Source organism: Arvicola amphibius, chromosome 8 (assembly GCF_903992535.2).
Source record: "Arvicola amphibius chromosome 8, mArvAmp1.2, whole genome shotgun sequence".
Classification (NCBI taxonomy): domain Eukaryota; kingdom Metazoa; phylum Chordata; class Mammalia; order Rodentia; family Cricetidae; genus Arvicola; species Arvicola amphibius.
In genome coordinates, this window is record NC_052054.1 from 120334485 (window position 1) to 120354713 (window position 20229).

At 43.3% G+C, this 20229-nt stretch overlaps 1 protein-coding gene across 1 annotated transcript in view; it reads left to right on the forward strand.

Annotated features, from left to right (window-relative positions):
* Positions 1-10205: 10205 nt before the first annotated feature.
* Bard1 (BRCA1 associated RING domain 1) overlaps positions 10206-20229 on the forward strand; it is a 73654-nt gene continuing 63630 nt past the window's right edge. Inside the window, exon 1 of the mRNA XM_038340178.1 lies at positions 10206-10345. Within this exon, the coding sequence (XP_038196106.1) occupies positions 10206-10345 (140 nt within the window). The remainder of the gene's footprint in view (positions 10346-20229) is intronic.

The following is a 20229-nucleotide window of genomic DNA, read 5'->3' on the forward strand; positions in this document are numbered from 1 at the left end:
CCATTTTTTCTTCTTATATATGCTTATCCAAGTGGCTGCAAGAAAGCTTATCACTTATAATACCCATCACAGCACAGGAATAGTGTCATGACAATTTCCAACAAACAGTCACATGACATCAAACTTGACAATCAGGAAAGAGATTCAGACTGAGATGCCTTTGTGCACAGCGTGATGGAAGATAACGGAAGCCTTGTGGGGAAAGTGTGGGAGCACAGCATAGGGAAATAGGTTAGAGCAAGCAATTTGTGTGTTTCAGAATCCCCCTACGATCACAGTGTTAATTTGGGGTGGGGGGATAAATAGTTTTGAGAGTCTCAGGAACTTTGGAGTACTACTTAGTTGAGAAACATGTACAAAATGAAATGGAACAAGCCTAAGTTTGTGCACAGTTGGTTCTCATGAAGAATTGCTGAAAGGGGACTAGGAGCTACTTAGTTCCTTTAAGTGAGAAACGCTGCAAAGTCAGGCTTTAGTGACACCTTATTGATAGACTGGGTTTCTGTACAGATTTTCTTTTGCCTCTGAGAGAATAATTCTAGTATTCATTCACACCCCCACTTCTTGTTGGGGGTGGAACAGGTTTTGTGAAGTGCCCTACCACCACTCAAGGATTCCAGTATTTTCACCACTATTGGTCACCTCATCATAAAAAGGCTATGCTTTATGCGTAAACACACACACACACACACACACACACAAGAATTGGCTTTTGAAATTGAGCATTTATGGCTGAGGGGATGAGTTGGTTCCAAAATATAAAACCCATCTCCAGTAATAGTAAAGGCCAAGCAACTTGATTGATAGCAGAGTGAGCTGGAAGCTATGGGAAGGGCAGTTGTAGACAGGAGGGTAGTCTTATTTATTCTTTTGAAGACTCCTATCACCACCATTACACAGCTGCTGAGGATAACATGAACCCTGCAGAAGAGGTATCTGGGCCACGGCAGAGGGAAAGAAACCAGGAAACTAGCAGAGAACTCATTGCATCTGCATCATGATTGTTTCAACACTATTGTAGAAATGGGCCAATTGGAAATATCTGGTCCCAAGAGTATTTTACAAAATGTGAAATTTTCATTTACCCTGATCACAGTGAAATAGTGCCATAATTAAAAAAGCATTTGATAAATGTGTTTCATGTTCTTCTTTAATAAGTATAGGATTGTCCTCACTGCTACCATTTCATGGATGCTTATAGATTTAGGCAATTCATACTTATGCTCCTATGATAGTATCAAAAATCTATATGAATTATTCTCATTTTTCAGAGAAAATTAATGTGCAGAGATTAGAAGATTGAACCTGAGTCTGTAATCCCAGCATTCAAGAAGCTGAGGGAGGAGAATGACAGGTTCAAGTCAATCTGTACTACATAGCAAGATCCTATCTCAAAAACTAATATTTGACATAGGTCACATATTTGTATGAGATGATAGTGGGCCGGAGTCCTGAAATTGCCATTTACTTCATGAATGCTGCAGAGGCTCTCTAAGTTTGAACAGTTGAAGTTACCTAGGACTTGATTAACCTGAGGTCCAGCAAAGAATCAGTAATGGCTTGAACGCGTCTGTGATCAGGGACTAATTTCATGAGGCCTCTGAGTTTTAGAAAAACGGTGTGGTGGTTAACTTGTGTTAAAGTCTCTTTAAAAGCTTTATGAGCCCCAACAGGAGCAGTTGGGATGTGACTCAGCCATAGAGTACCTGCCCAGCATGCACTTGGCATAGAGGGTTGGGGCTAGGTTTTGATTTAACCTGTTCATCTGCTTCTATTCAAATGACGGATTTTGGTTAAGTCACTGAAATATGTTGGGTCTTTTTTTATGCAGAGGACTACTGAAGTTGAGGGAAAAAAGAGTTCTGAAAATAAAAACATCAGGGTCAAAACTAACATCTCTGAGCCACACCCTAAATGTTTCTTTTTGTAAAGGATTGTGTTTGGCTGGGCTGCTGTAACAAAATCATAGTTTTGGTGACTGTTATGGTCACCAAAATAAAACTCACGTGAGGCAGTGGGCCTCAAGGAGCAGCAAGTCCCAGGCAGGGAGCTGTGTGACATGTGACAGACTGAGAAGGATAGGCACTCCATGCAGAGTGAGGTTGGATATTTATTTAATGGGTTATGGAAGGGGAGAGGGAGAGAGGGGGGGGGAAGGGAGAGGGAGAGGGGGAGAGAGAGAGAGAGAGAGAGAGAGAGAGAGAGAGAAATGGGGGGAGCCATAGCAGCAGCTACCCCTTCAGATGAGAGATGGAAAAGAAGCAGGTCTCAGGCTAGAAGTAGAAGGAAGAGCCACTTGCCTTGGTGGATGGGAATTTTAATCCTCGGTAGATTGGGTATTTAGGATTTAATCCTATTTAAATACCAATTTAAAACATTAAATTAAATTAAACATACCAATTTAAAACATGAGACATTGTTTTTGTAGTTTGGAATGACATACAATAAACAGACAATTAAAACATTTAACAGTAAACATAGGTGCATTTAAGTCACATGTATGTACACACACACATTAAACAGGAACTGGGTGAAGATGATGCTCGTGGTGGGCCCTACCAAAGGCACACCACTGGACAAAACACATATGTAACAGAGACAGCACTGGGGGACCAGAGAGGGAATACCTAAGTAAAAATGTCAGGACATGGTCACCTGAACTGGCTCTCAGTTAAGATGGCGGTGAAGTCACCTGACCTCAGTCAAAATGGCAGTGGTCACGTTATATGGAGAAGCCATGATTTTTGAGCTGTGGGAGTTTTAAATATAATAACAAGAGACCTAGATGTGTGATCTACCCTGTTGCCTAGCTGCCATACCATAAGCTGTGGCAGGGAGCAAAAGACATAATTGAAAACAGCTGCCTCGTGGATTCTGTTATTCTTTTGGCCCTTTAAGGGGCAAGCCACACACACTCCCGGCGACCCCACCCCCACCCCTGCCCTACCATCTTGAATCTCTCTCTTACTGTCCCTTCTTGGCGAGCACACGTGTGTCTCTCTGTCTCTCTCTCTTCCCCCCTCACTCCCCCTTCTCCCTTTCCCTTCCATAACCCCCTGAATAAATATTCAACATGTTGTGTAAAATCATAAAATTGGAGCCATGCGACTCAGATATCCTGAACCAGGTTCTTTTTCCACTCCCACCACCGGCTTCCAGGATGGCTTCAATCAGTTAGTCTCTCCCTGTTCTGCTACAGTTGCTTTCTTTACCGGAATCATGTTTGGACTGACCCCAGGGGTCGATCGGCCTGCCGTTAGCACTGCACACTTCCGGTGCAGAGCATTCGACTGGGGACCCAGGGTCCCTCAGCTTCTTTATCCTTTCTTCATTTCTTCTCTTTCCTTTTCCTCTTCTTTTGTAAGTTAACCGCTGTTTAGAACGGCCCTGGCCTTTCTGGGTTCTGGGTCACAAGAATCCAGCTAGGCTATAATACCCCATTCGCGGTTCAAGGACGCTCGTCCATGAGTCCTGGGTATTCGTGCTGTTTTGCGGGTTTTCACGATTTTGGCTCTGGATAGCAACCGGCTCCCCGGCTTTTAAAATTCCAGCCAACTTTTCAATTCCAGCCATGGCATGGTGCAGTTTTTTTTTTTGTTCCAGCCTTTTAACCCCTGCCCCCCCCCCCCCCCCCCCCCCGCAGCTTGTGTTATGACATGGCGGCTTAGCAAGAGAGCAGATCACACCTTTAGGTCCTTCTCATTAAGCTTAAAATCCTTACAGCTCAAAAATTGTAACTTTTTTCCCACAACACGTGGTAGCCGCCATGTTCACTGGGGTCAGTTCACATGACCAAGCTCTCCCATTTTTATGTATACCCTGCCTTCCCCCCCAGCCCAGTTTTCACTGAAATCCTCTTGTTAACTCTGTTACATGTGTTTTGTGCAATGGCATGCCTTTGATAGGGCCCATCAAAGGCATCCACGTTGCCCAATCCCTGTTCAGACTACAAAATCATAAGTCTCAGTTCTAAACTGGTATGTACTTTTAAGTCTCTTAAAAATATATTAAGCTGTTCTCTACCATTGTCAGTTCTGCCATTAACCTTATATTACAAACAGTTTTTTCTTCTTTCTGTCTTTTTTATGAGTGTAAATCTTACCTGTTAAGAGCCAGAACAGTCAAGCTCAAACCCAACCTTCCAGACAGATTCTATACTATAGTTGTACCTAATAAACAGCCTCAACTGCTCAGAGATCTGGAGAATGTGATATTTAAATATTTAATTATTAAAAAACTTTTCATAACAAAAAGAGATAGCTTGGCTCCTAGCTGCAGCTCTCTGCTTTCTCCAAAGAAGACAGAAGACAGACGGGCACAGAACAACATCCTTCTGCAGTTCGCTTCGACTGCCGAGCACTGACCATTGGGCAAAACTGCCTTTCGTCTAAACTAAAGACCTCTTGATATGGACAGAATCGCTGGAATCGACAGCCTAGCTGCTCAGGTCAAGGTAGGCCTGTCTTCCTACAGATTTCTTAGCCCACAGGGTCTTCTGGAGCCTGGCAGGCCTGGCGCTAACCAGCAAAGGTCAAGTGCAACCTTCAGTGACCATTGAGAACCCAAAAAAGAGTAGCTCTGGGTGCCAACCAAGTAAGTTCTCTATCACTTTTTAAATCAGTAACTCAAGTAAAATCTTATCCTTCTCAAAGACCTCTGAAAGTTTGATAGCTGAGAGGTTTTGCCAGGTTACCTCACCAAATAAATTTCAAATCAAATTTATCCCTTATGCTGCCTTCCATAGTCTTAAAAAATTACTTTTCATTGTACAAAAATATGCTACAGTCATTATGTGTCTAACACTTCTGTTTTCACAAACCCAAGGAGTTCTTGTGAGTTCCAGGGAGCCAAATTAAAGATTCCACATTAAACAGGTCAGATACATCCCCCTCAATTCCCTGATCTTAATTTTTTTTCTTAATTTAACTTTGTTCTTTGTTCTGCCAATACCTTAAACAGGATACATTTCCATGTGACAGACACCTGGTCGGGAGCAAAGAGACCAGCTCTGCCAAGATGTGGCCAGCACCCAGCCTTCTCTCAGGTCCCCCCCCCCCCAACAAGACGATGCCCACAAATCAGCTGGAAGCAGTTTTGAGAATCCACTGCCCCAATTCCATCAAACTGTGGTGTCTAATCTCCAGCTTTTTATTATAAAAAGGATCCAGGAATGTTATTCTTTTGGTTCTTTTAGGGGCAAGCCCCGCCCATCTTGAATCTCTTACTGTATGCGCACGTGTCTCTCTGTCTCTCTCTCTCTGCTCTCCACTTCTCCCTTTCCCTTCCATAACCCCCTGAATAAATATTCAACATATTGTGTAAAATCATAAAAGATTCGACTAATCTTGTTGGTTTCTGCAGTACCAGTGGTAGCGGTGGCAGGGATAGTTTGAGGAAAAGCGGAGGCAGCGGGACACCAGCAGAGCATTCGCAGACTAGTGTCTCATAGTTTGAGGGTTTATATTCCATAGCTGAAAACGTAAAAACCCGCAAGAACAGCGACACCACGGGGCTTTTAGGAGAATGTCTCCTCTCTATAGGCAGGGTGTGGATGAAACCTGACTGACTCCGGGTCCCAGCGACTCTGAAGCCAGAGACTAGAGGCTGCTCCAAGGGGTCTCTCATGGCGGGGACCACTTATGAGTGGTCCAAAAGAAAACAAAAAAAAAAATAAAAGGAGAAAGAAAAATCCGAGGGACTCCAGGCCCCAAATCAAATGCACCGCACAACATGTGCAGTGCTAGCATGGGAGGACCAACCTGGTTAGTCCAATCATGTTTTTAGCTATGGGAATCAAGTAGAGATGAGTGTCAGTCAGCAAAGGGCTCAACAGTATCGGTGATGGCTGTGGTTGGGGGCTGGAAGGGGAAAACTTAACACGGAAGCTGCTGGTGTGTGTAGAGGTCGGTGTTCAGGCAGATAGAACGCAGAGCTGTTGTGAAGAAGCCTGGTTCCTGAGGCCAGGGTTCCACGTGTCCTCAGCCAGCCCGCCCGCAGGAGCAGGATAGAGGGAACGTGGAGAGTACCAAAGCCTAGTCACAAGCAACAAATATTAAGGTAAAACGCTGCAGATCCCCAAATGGCGGCAGTGGGCCATGAGACCTCAGTGGACCACAAAGGCAGCCAGTCTCAGGCAGGAAGCCACATGGTGAGTGAGAAACAGAGACCCATACAGAGAAAGTGGATACTTATTTAGTAGGCCTTGAAGAGGAATGGGGAGGGGAAGGGGAGAAGGGAGAAGAGCAGAGAGAGAAAGAGAAACACAGAAAGAGAGAGGAGGGGAGAAGGAGGAAGAAGAGAAGAAAGGCAGAAGCTAACTTGGAAAAGGCTGGAAGCAGAAGGAAGATCCACTAGCCTCAGCAGAGGCAGTGGGCGGGGTTTGTCTCTTAAAGGGACAGGACAGACCATTATACTGACCACTTCGTTATGATTTCCCCATCTAAACAGACTGGCCACCGCTTCCTAAAGCCTTCTGTGGGAAGTACAGGGGCGAAACCCAATTGTGCTTTCTTTGACCAGATGGTCCCTAGCTAGTTCTGAGGAGAAGGCTCTGGTCTTCAGCAGACATTTGCTGACCTCTGATTCTCCACCCCGGAGCACCGCAAAGGCAGAGTGAATACCCCTAGGTATACAAGCAAGCATCCTTCTGGGCCACTGAGCTAAGGCAGAAAGGGGGATGCCATATTCTAAGCATTCTGCCTGGGCTCCAAATGGACCCAGAACCTCATGCCAATCACTCATTTATCCCAATGACAACCTTGTGACAGATTTGCCTAGGGTCAGGGTTGGAAACATAGCCCCATTTCTAGAACACACTGTGAGCCAAGTGGATTACTAATCCACATTACAAATGTGAAGTCAAGGGGCCTTTCTAGAACAGCAAACACAGGGTCAGCTTCTGTCACTGTCAAGTGGTAAAGAATTTATGACAGTCTGGAAGACAGACATTTAGGATCAGTGTCAGCAAGGCTAGGCTCAGATGAGGGCCTTCCCTACTTCCTGTGCTCTTACACAGTAGAAAGTGAATGAATTCTTCCTCAGCTGAAGATTACGGTGTTTCTGTTAATCCCAAAGATGAGAGGAGAAAAACCACCAACCCAAATAAACACAGCCAAACTAGTTAAAGTAAGCATTTTAATTTGTGTACATGGGCTGCCTCCCCCTAAGGCAGAATCCAAGAGGTCAGAATTAGACATGAGGAAGACAGGGTTTTTATATCTCGGGGTAGGGTTTCCAAATGGGGGATTTGACAGGCAAAATACAGGATTCTGACAGGTTACAGGTGCAGAACATAAGCACAAGTTAGGCATAACAACGTTCTGAAACAAAGACATGACTGCAAGGTGGTCATAACAGGGTAGTCAACCTTTTGAAACAGGGTAGGTGTTGCAAGACGGTCACATCTTTTTGAAAGAAACAGTTGGTATGGAATATCTAGTAGAGAACAATTAAGAAACAGAAGTTTAATCATAAACAGGAACGAACCTGGTTTGTCTTTACTATAAGGTGCAGGCTGGTTCATCAGTTCTCAAAATCTCACTGAAACCTACGTATTTCCGCCAGGTATTGCCTCCAAATGCCATCCTATTAGTGGCTAGGGCTTCAACTCATGTACTTGGGGTAGACACAGTGATTTAGACCCATGTTGTATTCAGTACCCAATTGTACCCTCTGAGGTTTTAATAGATAATTAAGTTGAAAAGACCCTCGTTTTCAAGGGTGGCGATTTCCCCCCTTAACTCAATAACCCGAACCAACAGATGCAATTAGCAAGAGGTTACTTTATTAATTACACAGGCGTCTGTGGGTGAATCAGCAGGTCTCGCCAACTGATCACCCCATCCAACTCTTTATTCAACATTTATAGATTTACAGGTTACATGGGGGGGGGCTTAGTAACAGTATTTCTATTGGTAGGGGATTGGGTCATCTTGGGGACAGTCCCATTTGTCTGTTCCCAGGTTTTTTTTGCAAGGTATACTCCATCAGTTTGACAGCAGTGATAAGTAAGCCTGGGAGCTTAGTCCGGTCAGCTAATCTTTTGACCAGATGTAACCCATAAAATACCCTGCTGTGGCGCCAGTTGTCCATAAAGGAGACAGTATCTGACCCAAAGGTCACCTATCTCTGTCTCCTAAAGGTTAGCTCAGTTCATGTCTGTCGTTTATCGGGACTGGCCAGGACACCATTCTCAATTTATAGGGGGGGGAGTTCTGGTCTTGTAAATGAAACAGCCAGTCGTAAAATAATCTAAGCTTCCCAAACATCTGAGAAAACAGCTCCCTGTGAGTGAATGATCCTTGATCTGCTGGAAAAGCTGCTGATGGTCTGTTCTCATTCTCCCAGACTTGCAACAATATATATATATATATATATATATATATATATATATATATATATATATATTCCTCATTTTTGGAATCCATATTTATTTATTTCTTGGACTCTTCAAAGTGAGGTACCTATAAGAGAACTGTCTTATACAGTTCATGAATTTGAATCTTCAGCCTGACTTAGAGCAGGCACTGAACTAAGGAACAGGCCAGATGTAGTGATCTCTGGCCCTTTGGGATCTGGAGACGGAGGAAGAAACATACTCATATAAATATACACGACACAAAGTGTAATCTTGAAAGGACCTGGGAGAATCTAAATGGAGGATCAGGAAAACCTTTCAAGGACTGATGTTTGAGTAAGGATCTGAAGGAGCCCTGGTAAGAGGAAAATTCCAGGTTCCAAAGTGAATCTTAGTGTAAAAAAAAGGCAAGACAGAGACTTTTAATGAGTCGTCGAAGCGAAGCTTCATGGGAAAATGACATGTTCCTCAGGTTGGCATAGGCCACCTGATGAGAAAACAAGGAAATACCTTTAGAGTTTTATTTTTATTTTTGGATTTTCGAGACAGTTTCTCTGTGTAGCTAGCCCTGGTTGTCTTGGAAAGCTGTAGACCAGGCTGTCCTTGAACTCAGAGAAACGTCTGTGTCTGCCTCTGTAGGGCTAAGATTAAAGGAGCGTTACCTACTGACTTTTAGAGTTTAAGGTAGTGGCAAGATGAATTCTGTGTTTGGCAAGGAGAAAAAGAAAACTTTCTTTTTTTATGTTCATATTTGTGCTCTCTGCCCCTCTTTATTTTTTTAATTTTTTAAAATTTATTAAAAATTTTACTAAAAATTTCCATCTCCTTCCATTTCCCCCCCCTCCCCATACTCCCTCCCCCTCCAGTCCAAAGAGCAGTCAGGGTTCCCTGCCCTGTGGGAAGGCCAAGGTTTTCGCTCTCCCCTTCCCCAGGTCCAGGAAGGTGAGCATCCAAACTGACTAGGCTCCCACAAAGCCAGTACACACAGTAGGATCAAAACCCAGTGCCACTGTCCTTGGCTTCTCAGTCAGCCCTCTTTGTCAGCTACATAGGGTTTGATCACATGCTCCATCAGTCCCAGTCCAGCTAGCCTTGGTGAGCTCCCATTAGATCAGCCCCACCGTCTCAGTGGGTGGGCGCACCCCTCACGGTCCTGACTTCCTTGCTCATGTTCTCCCTCCTTCTGCTCCTCATATGGACCTTGGGAGCTCAGTCCAGTGCTCCAATGTGGGTCTCTGTCTCTATCTCCATCCATCGCCAGATGAAGGTTCTATGGTGATAAAAAAAAAAAAAAAAAACTTTCTTATGCAGAATGGTACAAGTACTTTTATTGCCATGGGAAAAGCTTTTCCAAGTTCAACAGTAGCGAAAACGCCGTTTTTTGCTGACAGCTTCAGCACCAAGTCTGATGCTACAGGGTAGGTGCACAAGCCCTGCTCCGGAATGACACCCGTGGGAGGGCTGCCCCCTTTACGTTGAAGGCGTGGCCTTGAAGCCGCGCCCCTCTGTTTCGCGCGCAGGAAGTTCGACACGACCGCCTCCCGGGGCTTGAGGTCGTGACCTCTACCCACTCCCCCCACCTCCTCCAGGCACCCAGCGACCTTCCCGGCTTTTCAGGCACACAACTCCGGGGGCGGGGCCTCAAGCCTCGCCCCACCGCTTCCGGAACTTTGCCCGCGCCTCTGAAGCTCCGCCCCCAGCCTCTGAGGGCGTGGCCTCAAGCCGCGCCCCTCCGTCTCCAGGAGTTTTCCCGCGCGCGTTTCCGCCGCGCTGCCCCGGCGTTCCAGCGGCTCTGGGGCTCCGCACGGCGTCCTCCCGAGCAGGACCTGACCTCCCGCCTTCCGAGGCGATGCCGCGTAGGCCGCCGACCGTCCGCTCTGGGAACAAGCCTGCTTCCGCGCCCGCCATGGAGCCGGCTGACGACGGGCCCTGGGCCTACAGCCGCGCGGCGCTCGCCCGCCTGGAGAGGCTTCTGCGCTGCTCCCGCTGGTAAGGACCGACCTGGCGACCCGGTGTCGCCTGCCTCTCCGTGGCCCGTTCCTGTCCTTTCCGAGTGGCTTTCCGGTCACTCGCCGTAAACTGGGTTCAAACGGCACTTTTCGAATTTTCGCGGGAGAACAGCCGTGGGGGTGTGGCCTACGCAGCTCAGGTCGCTGGCCCCTCCCCGAAGGTGACGCTCCGAGCTGGGTGGGGCTAAGGCTTTGGGGTCGGTGGCCCGGGTTTTGGGAAGGTGGTCACCCTAGTTCCGGGCGACGACAGCCCCCTTGAGACCGACCTTTTCCGAGTAGCAGCCTCTGCGTGTGGGAGAGCGGGCGGCCGGGATAGTGACCTGGCTAGAGGTAGTTTGACGGCGGCAGTGCGGCGGGCATTGCAGTTTTTCCTGAGTTGGAGGATTAAGGAAGTGTACCACTCTTCTCCAGCACCCGCCCTATCAAGGATTTTATTCGGTCCCAAACACCTTCTTGAGTGGTACTTCCTTATCTGTAGTTGTTTGTTCAATACGACCCGGAAGTGCCCCTCTCTTCCCATTTTTCTCTTTGGAAGTACTGAATGTTGAACCTTCAGCCTCTAGTACTGAATTACTGCTGTGTTAAACAGCAACTGTTTTTTTAAGTCAGACTTAATTGATACCGAATTTTTCACTTAACAGTATTATTTATTTGGAAAATGTTACTGTTCGAAAGAAAGACAATACACTCCTTAGAAAACTGGCAGTTTTGTTAACATGAAGATACTCTGAGCTGTCCTTTTTTTTTTTTTTCCTGAAGCATATGGGTTATCCTTCTGGGCATAAACATTATCTGAAACTGTACTTCTAGTCACAATAGCAGAAGCCCATGCTGGCTCACACTTTAAATAGTCGAACCAAAGGCAGACACTTAGGTGGAAACAACATTTCACTTAGAATGAATGTATCAGACCACTTAAGCTCAGGTTCCAGCCACATCTTTGATCCTCTCTATACCTCAGTGATACTGATTTGTTCATTCATGTGTTAATAATGAACATTTATTGAACACTTAAGGCATACCAGTATGGCTTCTGAGTAAGAAGTCATTAGTAAGCAAAGCAGACAAAAAACCCCAGTGTTTCTGTCACTCTGCCTCAGGGATTCCAAACCTTCTATTTGGGAGAGGAAAAAAGAAAACTAAATGTAATTATACATGTAAATCGTTTTCCTGTGGTGATTATCGTAAATGGTTACAAAAAGGTGATGAACCATTTCCATATACTAGGTAAAGTGTACCCAATCTATAGATTATCCTAAAATTAAGCAGTTTCCCTGTTTAGCACCTGCCAACTAAATTTAGATTTCTTTACCATCTAAATTAAGCAAGCTTACTGTAAAGAGTCAAGAGCCTGAAGATAGAAGTAGTTAGGGCAGACTTAAATATCTCCCATCCAGTTGGACTTCTGCTCCCCCCTTTTTACTACTATTTATGTATGAACCTAGTATGTGGTAGATGAGCTAAATTTAATTATTAGAGAGTGTAATTTTTTTTCCTCTGAAGTGTCAGCAAATATTACTTAGGTTGCAGCCCCAAAGAGTCCATTTTCTTTCTCTGTTTAAGAAGGTGGCTGTGCCTTCTTCATCTAAGCTCTGGAGGCAGTTACAATCAGATGACTCTCTGAGTCTCTGGCCAGCTTCTTCTACATATAGTTCCAGGCCAGCCAGGGCTTCATAATGAGACTCCTGTCTCAAAACCAAATCAAAACAAAAATATAAAAATGTTTTTTATTCGAAGGCTGTAGAAAAGCAGGCTGCTGGGAAGATCTTCTGTGGCCTTGCCATCCTACATTCATCCCTCTGCCGCTGTCACCTTAGTACTAGGATGGATGGATGCTGCTATGCCCAGCTTCAGACTCAGTTTTTTTTTTGTTTTTTTTTTTTTTTTTTTTTTTTTTTGGTTTTTCGAGACAGGGTTTCTCTGCAGCTTTAGAGCCTGTCCTGGAACTAGCTCTTGTAGACCAGGCTGGTCTCGAACTCACAGAGATCCGCCTGCCTCTGCCTCCCGAGTGCTGGGATTCAGACTCAGTTTTAATAAAGGAAACTTACGGTTAAAGACTCTTTGGGCATACTCTTTGGGTGCAGAGGAAATGACCTATATCACATTGGGAGTGCTTTTCTTTTTCCATTTTTCTGTCTCTCAAGCTCTCTGCCCCCCACCCCTGCCCCATGGAAAAGAGCAACCCAGGTTGGTCTGCGGCTTGCTTCGGCTCACCATCATCCAGAGTGTCATGTTATTTGAAATTGTGTACGTCCTTTTATAGAGCTTCAGAGTCCCCCAGTAGGCTGTTGATGATTACCCCGATTACCCTCACACTCGGCTTGCAGCTGTCATCTTTCTGGGGCTCCCAGCTGTCACCTGTCTTGTGTAGCACATTGGATCTGTTTTGTAGCAAGCAAGACTTGCTCTTGCAGTGGATTGGCTACGTTACAGGGCATCCTTTCCTGACCTTTACCATGATTCTGGCTTCAAGGTGAAGCTGGTGAAAGTAAAGTGTTCAAGAGGTCAGATGTGACATTGTGTTAGGGCCAAGCCTCACAACCAAACAGAAGCTATTTAAACACTGGGGAAAAGGAGGCTGGAAGATCTTGTTGTTAGAGGCTGCCGGAAAGGAGAGTTCCAGGGTGCTCTGAGGGAAGCAGGAAATGGAAATGCATATAGGAACTGCCTTGCCAAAGCTCCAGGTGTCCTTCCTGTGGTGCCCTTTGTTAATTAAAATTAATTAGGTACTTCCTGGCATATTTTTGGGGTGGGGAGGGTTGGGCTTTTTAGGCCAATTGTATTTTGAGCTTTTTATGTCACTTTAGAGAAGATTACTTAATAACTTTGAAGATAGTTGGTTTCCTTTTTTCAAGTTATTCCTTATTTAAAAGACAAAAATTCATTTTACATGTAAGTATATATACACATGTGTGTGTGCTTACACATGTGTCTTTTGAGACATTCTCCCTCTGTGATTCTTGGTACTCACTGTACCCAGGGTGCCCTCAGACACATAGTGATCCTTTGACTCAGCCACCTGAATTTAGATGTGAACTTGGCTTTCTTTTATGTCTTTTTTTGAGGGGGAGGGTTGAAGTACAAGATCATGCTATGTAGTCCACGGGGGCTTTAAACTTGGGGATCTTACTGCCACAGTCACGAGCGTTCTGCGATCACAGCACTATACATGGATTCTAGGGGCAGGGTGGGTTGTTCAATGGTTAAAGTGTTTGCTGTACAGGCATGAGGACCTGAATTTAGATCCCACCTTCCTCATAAAGTGAGGTTGGCTCTACACATCTATAAACTCCAGTGTGGGGGCGGAGTGGAGGGAGACCATCTGGCTGAAATGGTTATCTCCAGGTTAAGTAAGAGTGTCTCAGAGAAGTAGTGAAATGATTGAGGATGATATCCTAGCATTAGCTCTGGCCTCTACATGTGCCTACATATGCATATGCCACACATGTATACACCATGCTTGAAAGTATACATACAAATCAGAAGACATTATTGGATAGACACCCGTCATCCCAGTCCGCCCAGCCTTTTCAGATCTTGGGTCAGTGTTATTACTTTTTGTTTACTTCATTGTTTACCTAATCTTAATAAGCTTAGGTATACTAAATGACATATGAATGTTCCTAAAATAAAGCTTAGATTTCCTGACTGTAGCATTGAACTTTTGCCTTTCTTTAGGAGTTTTGAATCTTCAGAGTGATTCTTACAGGCCAGTGATCCTTAAGTAGGATGATTGCTCCCTCTGGTTAGCTATGGCACTGGTTGGTTATTCATTAGAACAAGAAATCACCAAAGCATAGTAGTGGCAATGCATTTTCTATCCGTAAGGCATATGTGCTCAATTTTAAGGAGTGTAAGGGATACACAGTTCAGGGTAAGTGATGATGCAGGCCCAAGAGATGTAGAGGAGGGAACTTTGCGTAGGTCGTTATGGTGGAGGAAAGCCAAATGGGCTTTACAGTTGTACCTTTGAGATGTGGGTAGATTTTTATTAATAGAACTATTGGCCACAGTGGTGGAGATGGTGGGGTATTATATTAGGAAATGGTTTGTGTGCTAAGAAGGGTAGGATACATGAGCGTGGGTGAGATGATCTGGGGGTTAAGGCACTTAGATCTCCAGGTATAAGAGCCTAACAACAAAGGGTCCCTTTAGTTTGCATAATTAATGTTTCAGTTTGCTTCCCTGTTGTTGTGATTAACATCATGACCAAAAACAATTTGGGGAGAAAAGGATTTATTTCAGATTATATTTCTAGGTAAGGATCCCTCTCCAAGGGAGACCAGGGCAGGAAACTCAATACAGGAAATTAGAAGTGGGAACTGAAGCAGAAACTATGGAATACTGCCTGCTCTGTAACCAGAACTTAGCTGATTTATTTATCTAGCCCAGGCCCAACTGCCTAGGAATGGTGCTGCTCAAACCTGGGATTTCCCTGTTACTTGTCAATCAACACAATAGCCAATCTGATAAGGTGGTTTTTCAATTGAAGTTGCCTTGACTGTATCTAATTGACAATTAAAAAAAAAACAAAAAACAAAAATGAGCTAGCACAGCTAACTTCCTAAGGAAAGCTATTCATGTGGCCTCCTAGAATTCTGGTGTCCTTAGCTATTGAAAGACCCCCAGTGTGGGGAGACTCTCACTCAAATCTCCGGATAACACGACCCCCCCAGTAACTCATGAGAGACCATCATAACCCACACAGGGGAAGAGTTTGACCCCGAGTGGCCGGGAGAAGGAGTTTTTAAGGGAAGAAACCACAGCCCAGTGATCCAAAAGGGACAGGGAGGGTGTAGAAAATTCCAAAAATACCAGTGATGATCACTAGGGGGGCAACTCCCTGCCTTTCAAGATCACTCTCAGGGTCATAATCAGCTAGTTCCTAAAACACAGTATTCCAAAATCCCAATGATAATCACAAGGGGGAAACTCCCTGTTTCTCAAGATTATTCTCAAGATTACAATCTAACTTTATCTTCAGCTAGTTTCTGAAACACAGTCACTGAACTGGTTAATCCTATATTTCTGATTCTTCTCTTCCTGCTTAGAGTTTTGGCTATTTTCTTCCTGCTGGGGTGGGGGTGGGGTGGGGGAAAACCTGTATTTATCCAGGGCTTTCTTTGGGGAGACCTGGACTTATCCAGGTCTTTCACTATCAAATGATGAATGTAAATGAACTGACTTTTAAAGCTGTCTCCAATTTATAGATTTCATAATTGTCAGCATTGTTTAAAGCTTTTAATAAAAATTTAACATATATGTAAAGAGGGACACAGATAGTGTCCAGTTTGAATCATATCCTACAGTCTAGAATTCATTTATTCATGGAATTTATTTATGTGTTATTTTACTTACTCGATGTCTGCCTCCTTCAATTATGGTATAGTGCTCATAAAGATAGGTTCATGTTTTTAGTCACAGTGCCAGATATAATGTTTCTTAATGTTAAAATAATGAATGAAGAAAACTAGATCAACTAGGTCCCAGTTTCAAAGTGGTAATACCAAGATGACATACTTAATTCACCAAGAGCACAAGAGAATCCTTCATTGGTTTCTAGTGTTAATTACCAATATTGAACAGTGGTTAAGGCCTCAAGGCAGCTGTACATGTAGATCAGTCTGACGTCTGAGATTCGGAATTAAAGCTACCTTATATACAGTCCCCTTATGGATGAGGGCCCCGTTGGTGTTATAGAGGGCTTATTAGACACATGGGACACCTTTTATTTTACTTAATTTTAAAACAGAGTCTCATTGTGTTGCTCAGGTTGGTCTCAGACTTACAGATTCTCACTCCTCGGCCTCCCTAGTGGTGGGTCTGCCGGTGCATGCCACTGAGGGCAGCTGGATGCCCTTTCTTCTGTCCCTTATACCCCTAGTGAAGATATTACTGGTAAGCAGGTCTGGGCTCAGAGGACACATTAGAGAGTGACAATGGATACATGCAAGAGTTACTTCCATGTGATTGAAGTCTATTTCTAGAGATGAGAAGGGAAAAGAGGAAGGCCTAGCTGTGAGCCTTGAACCAGCATTCGATTGTCAGATGAAAGCGATGAGGCTTTTAAAGAGCCAGAGAAGCAGTTGCTTAGATGTTGTTTTACTTTGGAGGCAAGGGAAGAGAAGACAGACACAACACTGTTGGGTCAGGTCTACCTGATGGTCACTGGGGCTTGTGTATAGCAGCTTCTCCTAGGATAGGATCTACTATAATTAGTCATTACTGAAATTCTCTTGTGCATTTACTTTTGTTATAATTGCCTCACTCATTCAACATTTGCTGACACTAACAATTAAATACAAATTTAAAGTTTTCCCGTGTGATTTGTCTGAATCTGACATATATAATCATTACAAAGAGACTCTGGCCAGGGAAGCAGATCAGTGCCTTGCTCAGCCAACATTAGAGAAGCTTCCTTTCTGCAGCAGATGTGAACACATAGAGACTCACAACCAGACAATATGCAGAGAGTAAACACCTTGCCTCTGCCCAAAATAGGATGTCTCCATCAAATTCCTCCCTTCAGGGATCAGGGAACCTGTGGAAGAGGAGGTAGAAAGAATGTAAGAGTCACAGGGGATGTAGGACACCAAGAAAATATGGCCCTCTGAATCAACATGAACAAAGGTCATAAGAATTCAGAGACTGCAGCAGCATTTATAAGGCCTGCATGGGTCTGCACCTGGGTGCTTATATTATGGTTTCTGGTTTAGTGTTTTTATGGGATTCCTGAGAGCAAATGAGTATCTCTCCATCTATATCTTTTCCTTGCACCAGATCTTGGGTTCTTTCCCTTCTGGTTGTTTGTTTTGTCCTATTCTGATATTTATATTTTGTTTAATCTTATCTTATTATCTTCCTGTGGAAGTGTGTTTGTCTCTACTGAGAGACAGAAAGGGGATGGATCTGGGTGAGGGGGTGGGGTGGGGAAGAACTGGAGGAGGAGTAGAGGGAGGGGAAACTCATCAGGATATATTATGTGAAATCTCTCTTGAATACAAGGAAAGAAATAATCTTAATGAATAGTATGCTTAGTCGGACATGATGGCTTATGTCTGTGATCACACCACTTGGGAGGTAGAAGCAAGAGCAAAAGAGGCAAAGCACAAAGGGAACAAGTACTGTATTGTTCATTTGCCTTTTACCTTACTTACTAGAGACGCCACATATTCTCTTAAAGGGAGATGTAACAAGTTGCTTAATTGGCTTTGAAAATTTGTACAATTTCATGTTAAACACACTGATCTACAACTTAAAAATACCTTGAGGATACCCTAACGTGAGAGCACTGGAGTTTTGTTCCATCTAATATTAACTAGCAGTTGTTCCTCATGGGAGTTTAGGAGAGCCATTCACTTCTGCCTCATTAGTATACTCTCATTTGAATTCACTTTTTCTTTGTAAAGAAAATTTTATCAGTACGATTTTTTTTTTTTAGAATTGCTTGTTCTCACTGTTTAGTTTGTCTCTAAGTTGTGGTGCATGGGTTGCTCTGATCTCCTCATATCCACTATGTAGAAAGTTAGAGAAGTGTGAGTGCATTTGAGAGTTGTAACGCTGAGTTTTACAAAGGCATGGAGAGTTGAAAGCTCTCCTTATGAAGTAAGTGTCTTCTACATTTTCTTCCTAGTGTACTCATCGGACATGGGTAAAGGTAGAGTGAGGAATTTTTGCCCATTCATTAAGGGTTATTGAGATCCATGCTAGGTGGTAGGTAGAAGGGATTGGGGAACTTAAAAAAGCAAAAAACAAACAAACAAAAAAGGTCTCATGTGAAAGGCTATAGTGAATTTGGAAATAAGGAAATGAGAATCTGGCAGTTAAAACAAAAGTGTTTTCAGCATTCAATTCCAGAGCCCCAATTAGATGCCATTGCTGCTCTTTGGAACTTTAGAACATTTTGTATCTCCCTTAAGTCTTATATTCATTTGTTTATATAATACCCCAGTAGATTGCAAGTCCCTTAGGAAGGAATGACAGAGTCAGTTGAGTGTTTTCCACATGCCTGGTAATTGTATGAAGTCCACGAAGTTCTCTGCTTATTTGTTTAGTGTCATGTTTCTTATGTTCCTGTACAGTGTTTAATAGTGTGTTGAGAGTGTCAGATGTTCATATTTGTTGTATAGAAGAAAGTGTATTCTAGACTTGGAGAAGAGTTTAGGCAAAGTTGGGGGCTAGAGCTGGATGCAGAATATGTGGAAATTGTCACAGACATTGGCCCAACTATGGCAGAGGTTCTGCTGGGAGCAACAAGAAGGGTCATACTGCATAATTCCGAAGGGCACTGTCATGGTAAACTTGTCTAATTTAAAATGATACTCCTGAAGGAATGATAAGGTGGAACCTTGTCTGGTAACTCAAGATCATCAGTGCTTGTGTATCCTTTAAGAGATTTTCTATGTGTGCCTTCATATGAGACGATACTGTACATGAAGTAATAGCTTAGTCATTACCTTACTGCTAAAGGTTTAAGTTGCTTGTTGTTTTTTGTAGTAACACGCAGTACTGGAGTTGGGTATTTTTACCACGGTTTTAAAGGCTTATGCCTGAACATAGATGGCAAAGCTTTCAGTGAATATGTTCTTTATCTCTCACCATTCCTGAGGTCTACAATTTGGGTTCAATTTATTTTTTACTTCTAGGTTTCCAAATAACATTTATATTCCCTTTTTTAGGTTGTTTTCTAGCTTAGATACTATTTTTCTTCTAACTTTTAAAGCTGAATTTTCTTGTTCTGTATTAACCTTGCACTGTAGAAGGTGACTGGGTATAGCATTCAAAGTCCAAAGTAATTTCCCATTATTAATTAAGTCTTCACTCCCCTAGTCTTTCAAATCTCTTACAACCTTTGAAAAGTCCTATGTGCTGATTTCTTTTTAAACAGTATGTATGGCATTTTAATTGGATTTCTTTTTCATATTTTGAAGTTTTCAAATAGTTTCATCCTGGGGCCTTTAAGGCAGCAAAGACATTTTACTTTTTCATCGTTTATCTTTAGTTTTGAGGATTTCATACATATATACAATGAAATATGAACCTAGTTATACCCTATTTTCCTCTCCAGTTCTTCCTACACTCTCCCAACCTACCCTGCTTCCAACATCATCTCTTTAAATTTTTTATTTCAGCTTATTAATTTCCATTATGCTGCCCTTATATGCATGGGTGTGGGGCTGTCCACTGGAGCATGGGAAACCTACCAGTGGCCACACTCTCAACTGTTTCTCTCTCCTCTCCCTTGGCAAGTCTGTGTATCTTGTTAGTAAGGCTCTATTGTTTCTTGATCTCTGAAAGCTTACCTAGGTAATATTTGATGTTTTTAAGTTTTATTATTTACAAGTATCTATTATATTCAACAGAAATTCCTGCAGCTTTAATAATTGAGTTAAAGTTGGATGTATTTAAGATTTTGGTTAGTATCTCTTAGTTGTAAGGTAAAATTCTTTCATTCTTGGTATCTTCTTAACCAAAGGTTTGACTTTGACATAGTTGAACTCCACTTCTGCAGTGTCTGCCTTATATCCTCCCTTGAAGTTGGCCTTGCCTTCTTTCCATTTGGCCATCACATTTCCCTTACTGTTCTTTCCCCCAGAACCCATACAGAACTCACTTACATTTCTTGTCTCATTTGTTAAAAGTCTCATAATAACTGATCTGTCCTACTAATTAAAATAGTTCTACTGGACAGTTATTACATGATAATATACCATTGCTAGGGTGAAGGGTAAAAACTATAGAAGAGGTTCAGAGTTACCTTAGGAAGGAAATAGGAGGCTTAGAAACAGAATACAGACATTGAGTTTAGTGGTACCAGAGAAAGCCAGGAGTATGTGAACTGACTGCATGGTGGAGATCTGCTGA